Source organism: Megalobrama amblycephala, unplaced genomic scaffold, assembly GCF_018812025.1.
Source record: "Megalobrama amblycephala isolate DHTTF-2021 unplaced genomic scaffold, ASM1881202v1 scaffold230, whole genome shotgun sequence".
In the NCBI taxonomy this organism is placed as follows: domain Eukaryota; kingdom Metazoa; phylum Chordata; class Actinopteri; order Cypriniformes; family Xenocyprididae; genus Megalobrama; species Megalobrama amblycephala.
This window is the reverse complement of record NW_025953339.1, coordinates 644,823-664,173: the sequence shown is the minus strand read 5'-3', so window position 1 is coordinate 664,173 and position 19,351 is coordinate 644,823. Positions and strand designations below refer to the sequence as shown.

General features: G+C 36.3%; 2 protein-coding genes across 6 annotated transcripts in view; both read right to left on the bottom strand.

The window, feature by feature from the left end:
- Positions 1-8,312, bottom strand: part of rbm10 (RNA binding motif protein 10) — a 34,270-nt gene extending 25,958 nt beyond the window's left edge. For both annotated transcript variants that reach the window (XM_048179534.1, XM_048179533.1), the window contains exons 1-5: positions 8,183-8,312; positions 7,922-8,060; positions 7,290-7,363; positions 4,000-4,534; positions 2,856-3,044 (exon numbers count right to left, since the gene is read on the bottom strand). In XM_048179534.1, the coding sequence (XP_048035491.1) occupies positions 2,856-3,044; positions 4,000-4,534; positions 7,290-7,306 (741 nt within the window). In that variant the 5' untranslated portion in view covers positions 7,307-7,363; positions 7,922-8,060; positions 8,183-8,312. The remainder of the gene's footprint in view (positions 1-2,855; positions 3,045-3,999; positions 4,535-7,289; positions 7,364-7,921; positions 8,061-8,182) is intronic.
- Positions 8,313-10,518: 2,206 nt separating this feature from the next.
- rhoac (ras homolog gene family, member Ac) lies at positions 10,519-17,544 on the bottom strand. Of its 4 annotated transcripts, none has more exons than XM_048179535.1 (5): positions 17,388-17,544; positions 16,003-16,158; positions 15,379-15,499; positions 11,939-12,069; positions 10,519-11,428 (listed from the first exon to the last, which is right to left on the bottom strand). In XM_048179535.1, exons 2-5 carry the CDS (start codon positions 16,156-16,158, stop codon positions 11,255-11,257), a joined length of 582 nt encoding a protein of 193 aa, XP_048035492.1. In that variant the 5' UTR covers positions 17,388-17,544; the 3' UTR covers positions 10,519-11,254. The 4 variants fall into 4 exon arrangements, with proteins under 4 accessions (XP_048035492.1, XP_048035494.1, XP_048035495.1 ...); XM_048179537.1 differs by having other exon boundaries at positions 16,003-16,161; positions 17,388-17,541; XM_048179538.1 differs by having other exon boundaries at positions 16,003-16,161; positions 17,254-17,395.
- Between the last annotated feature and the right edge of the window lie 1,807 nt (positions 17,545-19,351).

The window sequence follows — 19,351 nt, the reverse complement described above, 5'->3', positions numbered from 1 at the left end:
CAGTTTCTAAAAACTACATACTATGTCCAACGGAAGTGTATAGTGCAAGCAAACAACAACTGCCACACAGAAATTTATTATAAAGTAAGTGCATTTCTGTGTTTGTTTTGTTTTCTGTTGTAATTATCACCGTATTCACACCAGACGTGGTGCGATAAGATTCCAGCGACAAGCAACTGTCTACACAGGATGCAACAAAATCAATCAAAAATCACAGCCAATCAGAAAAGTGTGTGGGCGGAGTCTCTCTGCAAATGCACTGCACTCATAACCAAACAGAAAAGCACAATCAAATTCATAAATATTACACCATTTTAACACTACACTACATTTTAACAAGTTCTGAGGTGAATTATCCATTGTCACTTTCAGTACGGCTAAAAAGGTCACACAAAATGAAAATTATCCCATAATTTACTCACCCTCAAGCCATTCTAGGTGTATATGACTATTCTTTCAGCCGAACACAATCTGAGTTAATATTAAATAATATCCTGGCTCTTCCCAGCTTTGTAACGGCACTGAATAGTGTTTCTGAAGCTCCAAAAAGCACATCCATCCATAATAAAAGTAATCCATATGACTGCAGTGGGTTAATTAAGACCTTCTGAAGCAAATAGATGGGTTTCTATAAGAAAAATATCCATATTTAAAACTTTATAAACTATAATCACTGGCTCCCAGCAGCGCCCAAATGCACGATATGTGTCGCATAAGCTTATGTAAGAATTGCCGAACGTTGAAGCGCAGAGGATAGAGCAAAACAAAATGGCGGTCACAAATTAGAGATCTAAAATAAGTTCTTACAAAAACCCATCACTTCGCTTCAGAAGGCATTTATTAACCCTCGAGTCGCATGGATTACTATGATAAATGGATGCGCTTTTTGGAGCTTCAAAAACAAACCTGGAAAGAGCCAGGATATTATTTATTAAAACTCCGATTGTGATCAGCTGAAAGAAAAAAAAAAAGTCATACAAACCTAAGATAGCTTGAGGACGAGTAAATGATGGGATAATTTTCTTGGGTGAACTATTCCTTTAACATTCAATAAAAGCACACAATTAGTACTTGAGATTATCATTGTTACACTTGTATGTTGTTGTTGTTCCAGCCACAACGTCACAGAAATAGAAACAGTTTCTAAAATACAATCATTGTGTATTGCCATCGCAGCTGGTTAAGACAAAAACACTAACATGGACAAGATGTCTTTTATCACGTGTCGTGGTGCGTCTGGGGCCTCATTTATAAAACTTTGCGTAGATTTCATCCGAAAAGCGTACGTACCATAGACGGTATGTACGCGCAAAAGCTAGATTCTGCGTACGCACAAAAAAATTCAGATTTATAAAACCATGCGTACGCCAGAACCTTGTAAAAGCGCTATATAAATAAATTTGACTTGACTTGACTTGACCTGCGCACAAATCACTTTATAAATCCCAGCCAGCGGAAGATTGTGCGTACGTGCATCTCCACCCTGTCTCCTCCCCAAAATCACCATATAGGGAGCTTATGATGCCTAGTTTTACTATGCATAACCTCATCTGCATATAATTCCATGCACGTTCCCATCCACGTGACACCATGGTTAACACTGTCAAAGGTACAAGACATTGGAAAATATTAGATATGGACTACAAATGCCATTTGTGCAATACACTACACTGATAAATAAAAAAATCTTCCAATATCCTCTTTACATTTTAGAATAAATATATCAAAAAAAAAAAAAAAAAAAAAAAAAAGTATAAAATATTGCAGATAAGGTTTTAGAATAGAGTTGATTCTGGCCAAACAGTATTTTAATAGTTTTTAACAATTCAAATCAAATTTATGCAGTTTTGCTGATAAGGTGACCATACCTTTAAGGAAGTTTATAGGCTATTTTTAGTGGAAACAGATAGGCCTATTTATTTATTGCAGTGTAAATACAATTGTCTGTCTGCGAGTCACTGACAAAGTATTTTTAAAAAAAAAGGAAATGTGCAAATCTTACCGTTTTCCTCAAATGATATCCTTCAAATACAGTGGTAATTGTTTGAAGATCCTACACGACATCAACACCTCCATGAAGCTACGGTTGAACAGTAAACTATTATCATTGGACCTATTCAAACTGGACAACGGACTGTTCGACCACCGAATCCAGCAGGTGTCTACCATAATATCGAAGTTAAGTGTGCATCACTGATCGTCGTTCTCGCTAAAATATTTTGTCATAACATCTGCAGTTTAGTTTAAAGAGGAATTATTGTGCTCCTCGCTGTCATTAAAGCAGCGTGTCAGAGGAAAAGTGATCGAAAGTAGCACATCTACTATCTAAATTCATATCATTTTTGATTAACTACTCCGTAATGACTGCGTAATATAATTTCAGTGCTTATCGCCATTAGTGAAAGTGTAATATTAATGTAAATGTGTATATCAAAATGAAAACATGAGTTTCCATGCGAGTTTAAATCATCCTTTTATTTATTTAAACTGTTATTGTGAACATGCTCTGTATTTAAGATTAGTACTCATAATGAGGATTTAAAGTGGTTTTCCTTCATCTGCCATCAGTCCCTCAGCTCACCATCGGTGTTGCCAAACTGCTGTGTCTCCAAAATGTTTGTACACATGGGTCAGAGTTTACTTGGATGTGCGCAAATTTTCCCGTCAAGTTTGTTTTTATTAATCACAACTTATGCGTAGAAACTGGCGTACGCACTTTCAGGGCCTGTTTTGTGTGTACGCAAAGTTTTATAAATGAGGCCCCTGGTTAGGACACGGTGTGACAGTATGCCACAGATGTTTACTGGAATGGTTATTGTATTCATATAAAAAAATAAATAACAATATAGACAAACCTCATTAACGGTTGCATTCGGTGGGAGCATTCTCAGCATGACAATGTTGCTGGGTTTCTGGACCGGCTCTGTATCAGACCTGTAGTCCTGGTCACGGGGTTCTGGCTCCTCCTGGCTCATTTCCACAGCATGCTGGTAGCTTCCATCCCTCATTTTGCCCTTAGTTGATTGGACTTGGTCAGGAAGACCCTAAATCAGGAAGACAGTCCTCCTCTTATATATTACTCTTCTCACTTTTTTAATAACCAAGTGAAATGTTTAGATATGTAATATGTTTACAGAATAAACAATATAAGGCAAGTAAAGCAAATTATAAGGGCGCTTTCATACCTGTAGGTCAGTTGCTTTGTTCCCAAACAAGTACTAAAATTGTTACAATGTTGCTTTGTCTTATTGGTTTGGTTTGCTTTCACAAGGCAACATTTCTAAACGGATCAAAATTAGTTAATATGAGTCAAGAGCGAGTAAACTCTCCTCTCTCCTCTGGTCAGCATGTAACTGTTTGTTCCATTGCGGTCATCAGTCAGGATGGATAGACAACAGCTCTGGGGCTGATTGCGGCTTCCTTTGAAGCTGTCATTATGTTACTTTATTATTTTTAGCAAGAATCAAGGTTTCATCTGTATTTTTATGTGTTTTGAACAGTTGTTCTGAAATATGTTTGTCCAACCAAATTTCAATAAGGCATTTCACTTCATCTTTGCTCCAGGTTAATTCCAGATTAATTTTGAGAGGCATTAGCAAAACAAACACTGCTGCCTTTCATGCAACGTACGTAATTACCCATCATATATTGTGATACAGCCTGGTTCGTTGGTCCGTTGGGTCAGATTGCTTTCTCACCACAAGTGAACCACTCCAAAGTTCGTCTGCAATTGGGCTGAGACCACCTCAATTTCAGTCTCAGACAGATTGTTTTGGTGCAGATCCGAGTGCGACTGCTGTGTTCACATATGCCTAAATGATCCGAACTAAGCGATAAACCCACCAGGTTCTGACAAAAAGCTCCAAACGAGCCAGGTGTGAAAACGTCCTAAGATTTAACAATTGTAAGCAACTGAAGTAATTTCAATAGTCAATACCTTTGTCTGTAATCGTGATTCATACAAAAATAAAACCATTCTAGAGAAACAAATGTACTCACTTGTTTGTGCCCAAGATGTCTAGTATATTTGTCTTCCTCAGCTCTCCATTCAGCACTGTATTCGCCCTGAGAATTGTGCCGTCCTCTAACTCTGCCCCAGGTGTTGTCCTCATTTTCTTCACCTTCATCTGGCGTTTGGTCATCTAGGTACACCTTCTGTCCTGATCTAAATGTCTGCATATCCCTACCGTGTGCATCAATCTCTGGTTCAAACTCATAATCCTTATCATCTTGCTGAAATCTTGAGTGGATGTTCTGATTTGGAGGACTTTGGAGGAGACTTTTTTCAAGTTGGCTATCTTTGGATCCACGGTTCACCTTTTGGCTGAATCCAGGGCGATTATTCAAGAATTTGCCTGAGGCAAAGTCTCTCACACCTTCAAAACTATTGTCACGCTCGTGCTGCCTTGCATTTGTTATTCTGCTATTCAGCCCTAAGCCATTTTCTTGTCCATAGCCACGATAGTCCATGTCCCTGTAGTCGTGATCATCAGACTCTTTCCCATAGCGACCCATTCGGTCACCGCGACCGCCCCTATGACATCATAAAAGAGCAAGATTTAGGCACTCTGTAGCTTAAAGGTGCAGTAAGCGATTATTGAAAAACGCTGTTGAAAATGGAAATCAACACCCACATTTTGTGAATATTTGCTAAATGGTTTGAATGAATGATTCAATGACTCACTTATAAATACTTCACTTGTTCCATGACTGGATGAATCAGTGTTTTTGAACAAATCTCTTGAATGAATGATTCAATGACGAATACATTTTTTAACAGTCACTTGTCACCACCCAGTGGCATACCGATGTATTGATTCAATTGCTATTTGAAACTGTTCTCTCTGGATCAGCGGCAGTGCAAACACAGATTTGTCAAAGGTTTAATATACAGGTGAATCATTGTCATTTAGGAATAAGATTGCATGGGTGTTTGAATCGTGATCGCAATCTTTAATCGTGCAGCTCTAGATCATACCGAGGGCCACAACATTCTTGTAGCCAATCACTAATAGGGGGCGTATCCGCTCGTGATGGGGAGGAGTGAGCAAGCGGGACATTTGTTGAAAGACTGTAGAAAGACAGATGACTGAGATATTACCAAAAAAGAAAAAAAAGGTCACAGGAATGCAGGTTACGATCAGGCAAGGGCTAGGACTCATTGGAAAAACTTTCCAGTGCTGGAAAGACCTAAGCAGGAAGGCCTGAAAATGGAGGCCTAGGTCATGTTGTTTCTGCTCGATACGTGAGTAACATTAGCTTTGCTGTTTCACAGAACGAAGATATCGTCCCCTTGGAATTATGAGGTTCTATCTGACATTTGTCAAAATTGTGTTATTCACATATTCTTATTGTGTGACAACTTCACATTATGTGATTTTTTTAATTTTGTGTATATTTTGGGACTTTTTATTTAGAAAACAAAAAGGTTCTAACTACAAAGTTGAATGGAATGCAAAAACATTGAAGCTCAATGTCTCAAAACTGCTCAGAATGCAGATAGAACCTTATAATTCCAAGGGGACGATATTCTGGTGTTGTAAATATTTGCTATAGTAATGGGACAGTGCATATGCTGTTAGTTGGTGTCTGTGTTGCATTATTGCATAGTCCAGGACAGGTGTGTCCAATCCTGCTCATGGGGGGGCCACTGTCCCGCAGAGTTTAGCTCCAACCTCAACCAGTTAATAAAGCTAATACTAGGCATACTAGAAATTTCCAGGCAGGTGTGTTGAGGCAAGTTGGAGCTATAGACCACTTTGGAGCAGACGTCACAATTACGTCACTTGCAGCTGCGCGCGCATACTGGTTGCAGAATAATAGTGGTAGCAATTGAAGGAAAATGTGCAAAATCCACAGAAAAAGAGAAAAATGTTTTGTTGTGCCTCTGGATGTTGGAATCGGAATGCAAAAAATATAGTCTTCATTTTTAAAGAAAACCATCGTTAAAAACGTCCTTTGAAGATAAACAGAGACGTTTCACAGACTGGACTGATGACATCTGTAAGAATTAGTCTACTATTAAAGCAGGAATTTGATGTAAACAGTAAGTGTACATAATATTCACATATGCAGTTCAGAGGACATCCATACATAGCAGTTACATCATGAAATAATTATAATTAAAATAATTTAAACCTATAGTATTTTACATAGATAACTTTTAAACATAATAATTTTTATTTCACAATTCTGACTTTTTTTTCTTGCATTTGCGTGTTTATTACTCCCAGTTCGGACTTTATAACTCGCAATCGTGAGTTTATTTCAGAATTCTGAGGGGGAAAAAGTCAGAATTGCGGGATTTGCAATTGCGGAATTGCAATTCAGAAAAGACAGAATAACGAGTATATCTGACAATTCTGTTTTTCTTTGTAAGAAATGTGAGATGTAAACTCAGATTTGCGAGAAATAAAAGTCAGAATTGTGAGATATAAACTCGAAATTAACATTTTTTATTCTTTTATTTCGTGGCTTCCATAGACTTCTACTGCTCAACTGTCATTTTCTGCAACCAGCTAGGCTCCGCCCACAAAAAACGTCATCGCTGTTTGCAAACACCAAATTGGTCTATACTCTGCAGGACAGTGGCCTTCCAGGACTGAGTTTGGACACCCCTGCCATAGTGTGTTTGTTATTTTGGGGGTGGAGCAATGAAGGCCAGGGTGTGTTTCTTTTGGGTAGTGGTGTTTTTGTTTGAGTGCCGATTTCAAATATCAAGAGTGTTTCTCAGAAATCACTTATTGCACCTTTAAATCTGCTTGCTCTACTGCTTCACAATCTTGCTCAACTCAAGAACCAACAATCATATATTGGCAAAGCGTGTGGTAGTTGACATACATTTTGAAGCAGTGTGAAGTGTTGCATTTTATCTGAAAACTACTTCCATCAACATCTGTCTAATTCTTGTATAGTTACCGATGAAGCTTTATGACTTCTTAATTGAAAGACAATGGAATATTCATTCCTCCCTATATTTGTAAAACCCTCCATTACACAACAGTTCTATTTGAATAAACTGCAAAAAGGTGATGTTATAAAGGTTGAAAAATGGTGACCAGCTGCAGTATCTTAAATATATACTTCTCTGCAAGCATTTACATACCTAAAACCTTTTGTAAATAAAAAATAGTTCATGTATAAACTATTTGTCAATGAACTGAACATGTTTGACAGTGTGAGGTTATGTAATAAGGTCAGAACATTTATGCATAAATCCATCCAGGGGTTAAATGCAAATTCATATTAGAAGAAGATAACACTGCAGGCTGAGGGGACTCTTGACCTACCTCCTCTCATAATCCATGCTTCAGTGCAAGTCGACAGAAACGCCCACTTTTTCCTCTGCCTGCTTCATTTACAACTGTTGACAAAATATGTAATGATCAACCCTCACATTTCTAAAACAAAATACATAAAAACACGGAAATCATGTTAACTTTTACTGTTTTTAAGCTGCCAAGAACACGAGCATGACGGATACAGTAGTGTGGATGGATTGGCCAGAGCCAAAAACTCGTTTGCATGTCGTTTCTTGTATCCTTTACGCCATTTGGAAAAAAAAACTACAAAAGGGTAGAAATGCCACTGTCAAAAATGATCGCCAATACTTTCTGCAGCCGGCTGTTCAGTCCTGCAGATGCTAAACTGAGCCCGACACAAATTTAGAGAAAAAATAATCTAATAAATACATAAACAACAACCGTCAGTGAAATCTCTACCTCTGTGTAACCAAATAAATGGCATGTGCAAAGCATATGCTTAATAAAGCTGCGTGTATGACAGCTTAGATTCAGTCCAGAGGGCACGGGCACCAACCAAACGCGTGCCCGCCGGCACACCGAGAAAAACGTCCAGATATGCCGAACTTTTAAACGACAGTATTTTAATTGCTTAATAATAACAATATGAAGTCACTTACCACTGTTACACCAGCAGCGTCACAAGCTCTGAAACTGATACAGTGTATGCGTATGACGCCTCACAGCAAAGCACAGTGTAAGATGGCCTCAGTCCGGTAGGCGGGGAAAGAACTCTCAAGCTGATTGGCTTAAAGCACACTGGCATACAAATGCATAACGTGTTAGATAGATAAGGTAACCATTACTAGTAGTAAACATGGAAACATGTTGTCCATTGCATTTTTCTTCTAAAATGCGCGCAGTAAAATACTATAAGTTACCTGATGCTGAAAAAGCTGCATGTTGGGATCACATGGGCAGCAGATTCAGGCTCTGTCTGAAATGGCACACTTGATATGTACTTGCGTTCTTCCATTAGCCTTGCTCTGTGTGTGTGTGTGTGTGTGTGTGTGTGTGTGTGTGTGTGTGTGTGTGTGTGTGTGTGTGTGAAGTAGGATGTCCCATTTGTCATTTCAGGTTCCAGAAAAGTGCTGCTCACAAGCGCCCCCCTATGCGCCCTTTTGCAACGTAGCATACTACTATCTCACTCACTATATAGTAAAATAGTAAGTATAGTGTACACTGTGCAGCATTGAGTAAGTAGTACTCAGCGGTTCACAGTATATGAGTAAAAATGTAATTAGTTACTGTACTTAGGATTAGTTCACTTTCAAATGAAAATTAGCCCAAGCTTTACTCACCCTCAAGCCATCCTAGGTGTATATGACTTTCTTCTTTCTGATGAACACAATTGGAGAAATAATAATAAATATCCTGACGCATTTGAGCTTTATAATGGCAGTGAGCGATGGATCAACAAGTATGAGCTGAAGAAAGTGTTTCCATCCACATCCACCCATAATAAAAATACTCCATATGGCTCCAGGGGTTAATAAAGGCCTTCTGAAGCAAAGCGATGCGTTTATGTAAAAAAAAAAAAAAAAAATGTCAGATAAGCTTTTTCCGTAAGTTGAATAGGGAAGGCGTAGGATGTAGCGTAAGCCTTTTGAAATGCAAGAGTTTTACACTTTCTTCATAAGTAGAATACAGAATGCTAAATATTTTACTTTAAACTCATTGCTTCGCCTTTATTAACCCCCCAGAGCCGTGTTTATGATTGATGGATGTGGATGGAGGCACTTTCTTCAGCTCATACTTGTTCATACTCGCTCAATGCCATTATAAAGCTCAGATGTGTCAGGATATTTATTAATATTACCCCGATTGTGTTCATCAGAAACAAGAATATCATATACACATAGGATGGCTTGAGGGTGAGTAAAGCTTGGGGTAATTTCCAGTTGAAAGTGAACTAATCCTTTAAATATTTTTTTGGCTACTTTGACTGAGTATTAAAGATATTGGCAACTTTTACTCTCTACTTGACTACATTTTTGAATAAGTATATTTACTTATTAAATCTGTGTACATTTGTAATGAGTAATGCAATAATGCACCTAACCTTTTCTGCAGCAGTTTATTTCTGCTACAAAAGAAGTGATATCGCCATCTGCAGGGCATTGAGGGTGAGTGCATGTGCATTAGCAGGTAGTTGTGAATCGCAGGTATTTCATTTATGAGATGTGGACATGACCGAAAGCAGCACGTCAGTCTAAGTAGGCTTGTACTATTTAATTGTACTTAACATTATTTTATTTATGTTATATTGAAGAGACCTTTTTGATGGATATTGATTCATGCCCTTTTTGAACACTTGAGCTTAATTTGAGTGTTTGTAGACATTTCAAAGGGTTAGTTCACCCAAAAATGAAATTCCTGTCATTTATTACTTACCCCATGTCGTTTCACACCTGTAAGACCTTCGTTAATCTTCGGAACTCAAATTAAGATATTTATGTTGAAATCCGATGGCTCTGTGAGGCCTGCATAGGGAGCAATGACACTTCCTCTCTCAAGATCCATAAAGGTACTAAAAACATATCTAAATCAGTTCATGTGAGTTCAGTGGTCCAGTATTAATATCTGGAAGAATGTTTGTAACCAAGCAGATCTCACCCCCCATTGACTACCATAGTATTTTTTTCCTACTATGGTAGTCAATGGGGGGAGATATTTGCTTGGTTACAAACACTCTTGCAAATATCTTCCATTGTGTTCAGCAGAACAAAGAAATATATTCCAGTTTGGAACAACCTGAGGCTAAGTAAATGATGACAAAATTGACATTTTGGGGTGAAATATCCCTTTAAAGTCTAGTCCCAGACTAAAATGCTTGTTTGAGCTGTTTTAACTGAAATCAACTTGCACTGACATATCTTCAAAATATGTCAGTGCCATTGTTTTGTCTCAAGATGCACACCATTAATGTTTTTTCTAAGGCATGTTTATAAAATCTACTTAAATGTCCTAATTGAACTAAGGCCTAATCCTGGTTTAATCTAAGCCCTGTCTGTGAAACCAGGCCTAAGACTTTTACTCAAGTCGTATTGGAATTGGTGACTTGTAGTGGAGTCATTTTCGTTGTAAGGTATCTGTACTTTTACTTAAGAAAGTTTTTCAGGTACTCTTTACATCTCTGGTAAAACCATTCTTATGTAAATTGTTGCATTCAAATCAATGAGACGGAAATGACTTTTTTCAACTTAAACATTTCAAATCTGATTTTCTTTAAATTTTATTTCTAAATGCAAATGATTAAAAAAAAACTGTAAGCTTTAAATAAATCAGTATGACTAAATGGTTCAGATCCCTAATGTACAGCCCAGAATCCTTTGAGACATCAGCTATAAAAAGGAAAAAGCCTGAAGTGGGAGGTTAAACACAATACAGCCCACTTCAGCATTCAGTGTGTGCTTTAGTTGAGCACAGAATATTCAAACAGAATAAAGCCGGGCAGATACATGAATATACAATGAAGACATGGCAACCTGGAGACGGACATGCACTCATTTGACACACATTCATATTCTTACATATACAAACATACATACAATCTGTCCAATGTACAAAACAGTCGCTGAAGACAGGACGCTTATTAGACAACCATTTTGATTTTGTTTGGGGCTAAGAAGTGGGGGGGGGGGGGGATAACATCAAATATCTTAGTTATAGAGTCCATTTAGAAATCCGATGTCAAATTTTTTTGCTTGATGTTGACCAGAAAACGTTTAACCCCAAACATTGTGATGACAGGAAATGACATCATCTTGTTCCCAAAGTGTTTCCGGAGTCTTTCCATTGGTCTCTCATGGTTTGTCTGACATGATGTCCCAGTATCAGTCTGATACGATGACTGTACTAGGACATGAATGCTAGGCTCGTCCCATCCATCCCTCCCTCCCTGCTCTGAAGTCTCCTGGGCTGTTAACTGACATCCACTCTTCTACAGGTTTCTATAACAGCAGACAGCCACTCTTTTTGCCCCGTTTCCTGGCTTGCAGCGCAGCCCTGGTGGCCATTTCAAAGACCTCTCTCACGCCATCTTTTGTCTTGGCTGAGCATTCTAAATAACCAAAGGCGTTGATTCGGTTAGCCATGTCGCGCCCTTCCTCTGGCTTCACGGGCTCCTAATTGAAGACATATTTCAAAGATATTACAAGCATGTCCACGTGACTAGCCAATATAAAATCAACACATTTATATTAAAGGGATGCATCATATAAAATAAGAATATTTTTGTCATCATACAAAAATATGTATGATGTCTCTTCACATTCATGTCAGTTCATTCCAGTATTTTTTCTTACATTAAAGACAAATTAGACGTTAGGCAGAATATTCAAGCTTTCAGTGAAAATGGCTGAGAAAAGTATCATAAATGTAACTTGTGTGTTATAATCTAGATTATAGGCTGAGAAACTAGCCATACTTTAAATTCACAAATCCACTGGAGTTTGGCAGAATGGATTTGTTGTATGGGGAGAGAAAAAAAAAAAAAAAAAAAAGGAGCTTGGACTCATTTTTTTGACAGAAGTAAGCAAGTAGTCCTACAGGTTTGGAAAGACATGAAGGTGAATATCTGACAAAACTGTCATTTTTGTGTGAACTATTGCTCTTAAGAAGTAAAAAGACCCTGCCTGTTTCATTTTGGCAAGTTCCCTTCGTGTGTGATCATCGTTTCGGAGATCCTTTTTGTTGCCAACAAGGATGATGGGAACATTTGGACAGAAATGCTTCACCTCTGGTGTCCACTTTTCTGGAATATTCTCTGTGATACATGTAAGGAAAGAAAGTGATCATTTCAAATCAACTTTAACCTTATTTTAAAATCATGACAAGCATTTAATGGCTTAACAGAGTAAAACATTTAATGTTTAAACAGAACTCACACTTTAGTTTACATCCTTAAATGGTTTATATTTTCCAGAAAGTTCATAAAAACAAACCGCAAATGAAATGTCCATCTTTGCCCGTTACCTCAAACAAGAACACGGGTGCAGAGCGCTTTACTTTTTGATGTAAAGACCAGAGGAAAACCTGATCATTCTTGAAAATTATGATTTTTGATAGTTGTCAGCATTTTGCTGAATATGTAGACACACTCAATATGTTAATCAGATACCAAGCAAAGACCTAAACATTAAAGTCACCATGAAATAAAAATTGACAACTCTTGTTTTTTAAGGAATATTGCAGTATTTATTATAAATGATTTATTTGTGCACAACATTGTTTTAAATTGATATGCCTCATAATCTTTAATCAAAATTCCCCTCCCTCTCGCAGTGGCATGTCTTCTCTAATGACGTTTACTGGCGTGAGGGTGGGGCAAACTGTGACTCACATGAGATCCACAAATAGCAAACCACAACCATCCAATCATTCCCAACAAACAAAATCAAGTCCCGCGTTCGAGAAGCCGTTTCACTCAGATATATGTCACAATAGGGAAGAAAAGACTATTGCAACTTCTGTTTTCTGCTGACTTTAAGAGAGAAACTGCTAAGTAGACATGTGCCAATATTCGGTAATACGATATATCACGATAATGAATATGCACAATATTGTTATCGTGGGAACATCAAAATACTGTGAATAATTGTTATTATGAATTATTAACATTTTTACAAAACATTTTAAGAATAAGTTACCCATCAACTGTATAAAATGCACAACAACGCTGTATGCTGTGTCAAAAGAACACGCACACTCAGATGTAAACAAGCCCAACGTGCAGGAGAAGCACATGACGGAACGAGTGAAGGAGACGCGCTGAATGAAAGTGCACGTTCACTCTCTGACAGCAGAGGGAGCAGATGGAACAGCAGAAGTGCAGCGGTTACCCCGGAAACCCCGGAAAGCAAACCCCAAAGCAGCCTACTGTTATTAAAACATTTATTTATTTATCTGCTTTAAACATTTTAAAATGCTTCAAACAGACATTCATTTTTTTGTATTCACAGTGTTGTTCATCACAGCACCAAATACTTAATACTTAAAAACTAAATAGACTATTTACTTTCCAACTTAAACATTTTTTATATTTTAATCTGGACTACAACATGCCCTATAATGATTGAAAATGTTCTGATTATTTCTTATTGTTCAGTAACACTTAGTGACACAAGGCTTCATTAGTTAACATGTTAATTCATTATTACCAAACTGACCATGAAAAATACTTATATCGCAATTATTAATGTTAATTTCTTAGTTAGTTTAATAACATTACTAAAATCAAAAGTTGTTACTATTATTTAATGGACCTGAGCTAAAACTAACAATGATCAGTTGTATTTTTTAACAAACATTAACAAAAATAATACCTTCTGTAACATGTAGCTATTGCTCATTCTTAATCTTAACGCATTAACTAACGTTAAATAATGAGACCTTATTGTAAAGTGTTACGTGTTGTTCTTTTGCATATTAATCTGTTTGAAACATTTTACTTTAGATTTTTTTTGTGTATTGTGTTATTGTATTTAAATGTACAGAGTTCTTTTTGTTATAAGAAAGAGTTCTTAAACATGTTATACTATGACAACATTTTTTTTTAAACATTTCAATATCGTGATAATTCCATATACCGTGATAAAAGCTTCAGCAATTATCGCAACATGAAAATTTGATACCGTCGCATGCCTACTGCCTAACTATCTCAAATTCATGCTTAATGTTTAATTTTATGTATTTTAGGCTTTGGAGCAAAATGAAGAACCCAGTTCTGCTTGACAGCTAAACAGGGTTTACGAGCAACAAACTTCCGCATTCTGTAAAACAGGTCACATCTATTCCGGTTCAGGTCTTTTGTTTGTGCCTCGTTAAATGTAGAGCCGTTTTGCCTTCAAAGAAGCGAGCAAAGATGAGCATAACCATGTCCACTGCATATGCAGATTGATATCTAAAAGTTTTTATTTTTCTTCTTCTTACTAACATTTAGATATTTAAATCAAATAAAATAGCAACAATAAAAAGAACTAGCAAGGTTAGCGGATTACCTTACAAGTCTATAGGTATTGCATCAGTTCATACTGCCGTTAACACTTTATGAGACAAGTGGATGCATTGAGACCTGTTTTTGTGTTTGTTCATGTGATGTTCGGCATTAAGCCTATTGCTGCATCTTTAATGTTGTCACTTTGACAAAAAAAACCTTGTGTTTAAACCACACGTTAAGATTTCATGATCCAACTCATTTGAACATATTATTTATTCTTAGCTGAATGGTTTTACCACTGTGACTGACACATTTAAGGGTGCGATGAAACAGAAGTAGCGACAGATCTTTCTTCTATATTTTGACGCACATCCAGGTAATGTAATAAATGTAATGTAAGACCGAAACAAAAAAAAAATATAGGGCAGGACTTGATTTTGTCCATGGGGTTCAATCCAATGGTCCAATTGCATGCAAGCTTGCAGCCAATTGTAAGAAAGAGGCAGGGTTTAAGTGGACTACTTATTTCACTGGAAATGTGAGAATTTTGATTTAAAAAAAAAAAAAAAAAAAAAAATCACAATGTCAAACTTTTTTTTTTTTTTTTTTTTTTTTTTTTAAATCAGATCTTTTCTTCATTATTCTGACATGCATTCAAGTGTCATGGATTATTTAAAAAGAAAAACAATTGTTGGAAACCAAACAGCCATTACCATATCTGAAATTCAGCTCTGGATCTTTCTCAGCACCCGTTTCAGGCATTTACGAATCTACAATCTTTTAGGCGTCAATAACTCCATTTATCTGCACTTTGATCTTTGAAACTTTGCATACCTTTTGCATTCACAAACTATATTACAGCTATATTACACATTACATGAAAGGTAATATCCGAAAAAGCATAATTGGGGCACTTTAAGCACACTAAATGATTGGAGAACTCTGTTGTTTCACCAGAACATTGAGTTATGATATTTTGATAAAAAATTATAAGGTATATACATGTGCATGTGGGTAATCTTCAGAAAACAGATTGGGTGAATTTACATTTCATGCTGAAATAACATTTTTCACCATTTTGAATTGAAGTGTGATGAATGGGCTGGTAAAATATAGTTGTTTATGAGGAAGTCTCACCCAAGCTATCAGGACTGTCGACAGAAAAGCACATAAGAATGACATCTGTGTCAGGGTAGGAGAGGGGTCTTAACCGATCATAGTCCTCCTGTCCAGCAGTATCCCATAAGGCAAGCTCTACCTATAAGAACAGACATACTGGTATATACATATATATATACATCCAAATTTTACTAGCAAAAATGGCATTAGAGTTGGTAAGTTCAATTAATTAATGTGAGTCAGTACAAAATGTCTGTTAAATGAAACACAGATGTTTCCTCAGATGTTCAGACAGATGTCGTCACTCAAAGCCCAACTGCATTTTTCACATATTATAAACATATTATCACATAAATATATAAACTAAAAATATAAGTAAATATTGCCATGAATTGCTGTCTTAGTGCATATAAATGAAAATAATTAACTAGTATTCTTCCAATTGCTCAAAACCTGTGAAAAACATGCTTTTATTATTTTTAAAAAAGATATATACTTTATTTTAGTTCTTGCATTAAAATATATTTGGCTGTTTGCGTGAAATGATGGTGCAAAGGACATTACTGCATATGTGCAAATGTCACAATATACACATGCAAATCGGTTTTCGGAAAAATTTAAAGCCATTGGCAGATTTCATACCTGTTTTCCATCAACCTCAATGTCTGCAACATAGTTCTCAAACACTGTGGGCACGTAGACTTCAGGAAACTGATCTTTACTAAAAACAATAAGCAAACAGGTCTTTCCACAGGCTCCATCACCCACTATTACGAGTTTCTTACGAATGGCAGCCATCTGCTGAGAAGAGAGAGACAAGGACAGACAGAATATAAGCTTCAGATTTGAAGCATTTTGAGAGCAAACAGAAAAGCAACCGTTTAAATGATTAGATAGATAGATAGATAGATAGATAGATAGATAGATAGATAGATAGATAGATAGATAGATTTAAACGTGCTCTGTGAATCATTTATATATTCAACATGAACCGGAAACACAGCTGCGGAAGTACCATTTGACCGGAAGTTGCACTATCTGTGTCGCTATGTGGAAAAAAGAAAGAAAAAAAAAAACCAAATCATTCCATAAATACTGACCAAACGACAAAGGCCATAACCATAAAATATAAGATTAACGATAATCTAAGTGTATTACTGCGTATAAAGATCGATATATTTATGATACGAAACCGTCATGTCGCGAGGCCTGTGTTACCGCCGCACCCCACCATCAAAACATTTACAACATTCATTCACATACATAAACAATATAAAAGATCATAAAACATTAACAACCACCTAAATGCATATACTAAATGAACACAACGTTACTATTTTTCATATGAAAAAAAATAAGTTCCGCACTATATGTGATAAATCTGAAGTGGACGGGCTTGGTTAGCCACTAGCCGACATTCATCAAAAAGAAACTGTTTTAAATAAACCTAAAATAAAAAAAAATACATTACATAATGGTACAAATCTTTCAGGGAGTGGAGTGTACAACATTATTATAAACATATAAACATCTCACTATAATCCTTTTGAAAACTGTAAGCGAAATAGCTAAATCTTTGCGGTAAGCAGATTAGAATGTGGTAAAATAGAAATATTATTTGATCTAATCAACTGAAACACTTAACGTTATTTCAACAATGCCAGAAGAGTTTAAACTCGGGATTTAAACTGTGGATTAAACTAACGTAAATCGGTTCATTTTCTCGTTAATTCATCTTATGTAAAAAGGCTTAGTTTAAACGCATAGAAAGCAGATCGCTTCATATTAAATTGAATTATAATAATCTTAAGTATTTTAACTAGTTTGTTCAAAGTAGCTGTCATGAATCATCAGCATAAATGATGCAACTCGTGTGAAAAAAAATATATTTACAGTCACGATGAGTTTCAGGCCGTTGAAATCCTACAGTGAAAATCCACACGATCTCACGATTTCCTCACAAAACACGATCTTTCATTTTCGTCAATTTCATGTATTTACACAAAACATTTAAAATAGTTACCGACCGTTTTCTTTTTGTTGTGATGCGGGGAAGTATCGGCTTTCCTGTCTTTTCCTGGCTGATTTTAAAGTCCGCCCATCTTCAGTCCTGCCACGAAACAACACCCGCCCATACAACCATACGGTTACCCGCCTTCAAGAACTGTAAGATAATACAACTAAATCTTCCGCTACAGCCACTTGTATGTCTCAGGGGCTGCTTTTTATTTAACCTTTTCTTTTTGTTAAAAGTAAGGTCCACTATTTCCATCACAAGCAACAAATTTGCTCATTTTTCAGTTAGCAAGAGAAAACAGTGCAGATGAAAAATGAAAATGGAAAAGTAGCCTATATATATATATATATATATATATATATATATATATATATATATATATATATAAATCTAAATAAATTCTAGCAATGAAATTAGCTCAAGCAAGACAAGAGTCAGTTTATTTACTCCACAAATGTTTATAATGATGTCATTCAGATGTAGTAGAAATGTTCATGACAGTTCTGAAAAAATGAAGAATAATAATACAGGAATTCTATAAATTCAAATTTCGTTTCCTGAAAAATTAGCACCTGTTGAGAAACACAATTTTGCTCCCCGTAGCCTATATAAACTTATGATTAAAAGACAAAAAAAGCTTAACTTGAATTGTCTACAAAAAAAAAAAAAAAAAAAAAAAAAAAAAAATCCACAGGGCCAACATGCTTATATATATATGCTTCAGTTGAAGCAACTAAAATTAAGATAGGCCTATATTTAAAATATCTCACTAGTTTAACCAGCCTGCTAAAAAAGACATCTTAAAGGAGCCTCAGTACAACATGCATGTAAAATAAAGGCTTCAAAAGGTGGTTTTCGCAGGGATGATGATGAACAACCATTTTAGGTTCCACAAAGAAACTTTAATTGAACAGTACTTAAAAGAACCATTTTTATCTTAGTGCGAAGAACATTAATAATCAAAATAACCCCTTTCCGCTACAGTTGTGCTCAGAATTATTGGCACCCTTGGTAATCAAAGTTGACTATAAAAATAAATCTGCATTGTTTATCCTTTGATCTTTAATTCATAAAATTAGCAAAAATCAAACCTTTCATTTAAGAAAAATAATTGAAAGTGGGGGGAAAATCACATTATGAATTGCAATAATGAAGAAGTTCCAATCAACTAAAGATGTTACAAATCTGCCTGGAAGAACGTGTGTCAATGGTCAGATAAAAAGGGGATAAACACAGGGATAAAAAGTACCCCATGCCCACGGTTAAAAATACTGCTGGATCTTTAATCTTGTGGGCCTATTTTTCCTCTGGAGGTCCTGGACATCTTGTTCAGATACATGGTATCATGGATTCTATCAAACACCAACAGATAAATTAAAGCTGCAAACAGCAATGAAAGGGCCCTCGCACCCATGCCACCGCCACCTGGTGGCTTTAGGAAAATTAATACAAAATTTTGGCATGTAGATGTCTTCAGGCCAGGGCACTTAACAAACGTGAAGTTTGAGGCAAATTGACATTACATTGTAAGCTTGAGTTACAACAACTTCCTGTTTTATGATGATAATAGCATGTTTTAACACTTAGCTAATTGTTGCTAGCATGTTTTAGAACGCTTGTAGCATGTTTAGCACTCAATTGCATATTTTAGTATGTTGCTAGTAGTGCATCACATGTCACTTCCTGTTGCCAGTGGGTGGCGTTATTACTATAACTGAATATTATCATGTAGATGTGTTCTTCTCAAACATGTGAAGTTTTGGGCAGATTGGACATTGTATGCCTGAGTTACAACTTCCTGTTTCGTGGCGTTAATCGCATACATTAGCACTTAGCCAAGTGTTGCATGATTTAACTTGTTTCTAGCATGTTTGGTACTTCATGGCATATTTAAATGTGTTTCAGGGAGTTAATTACAGTGTAAAACATGCCATTTCCTGTTGTCAACAGGTGGCGCTATGACTAACTGCATAT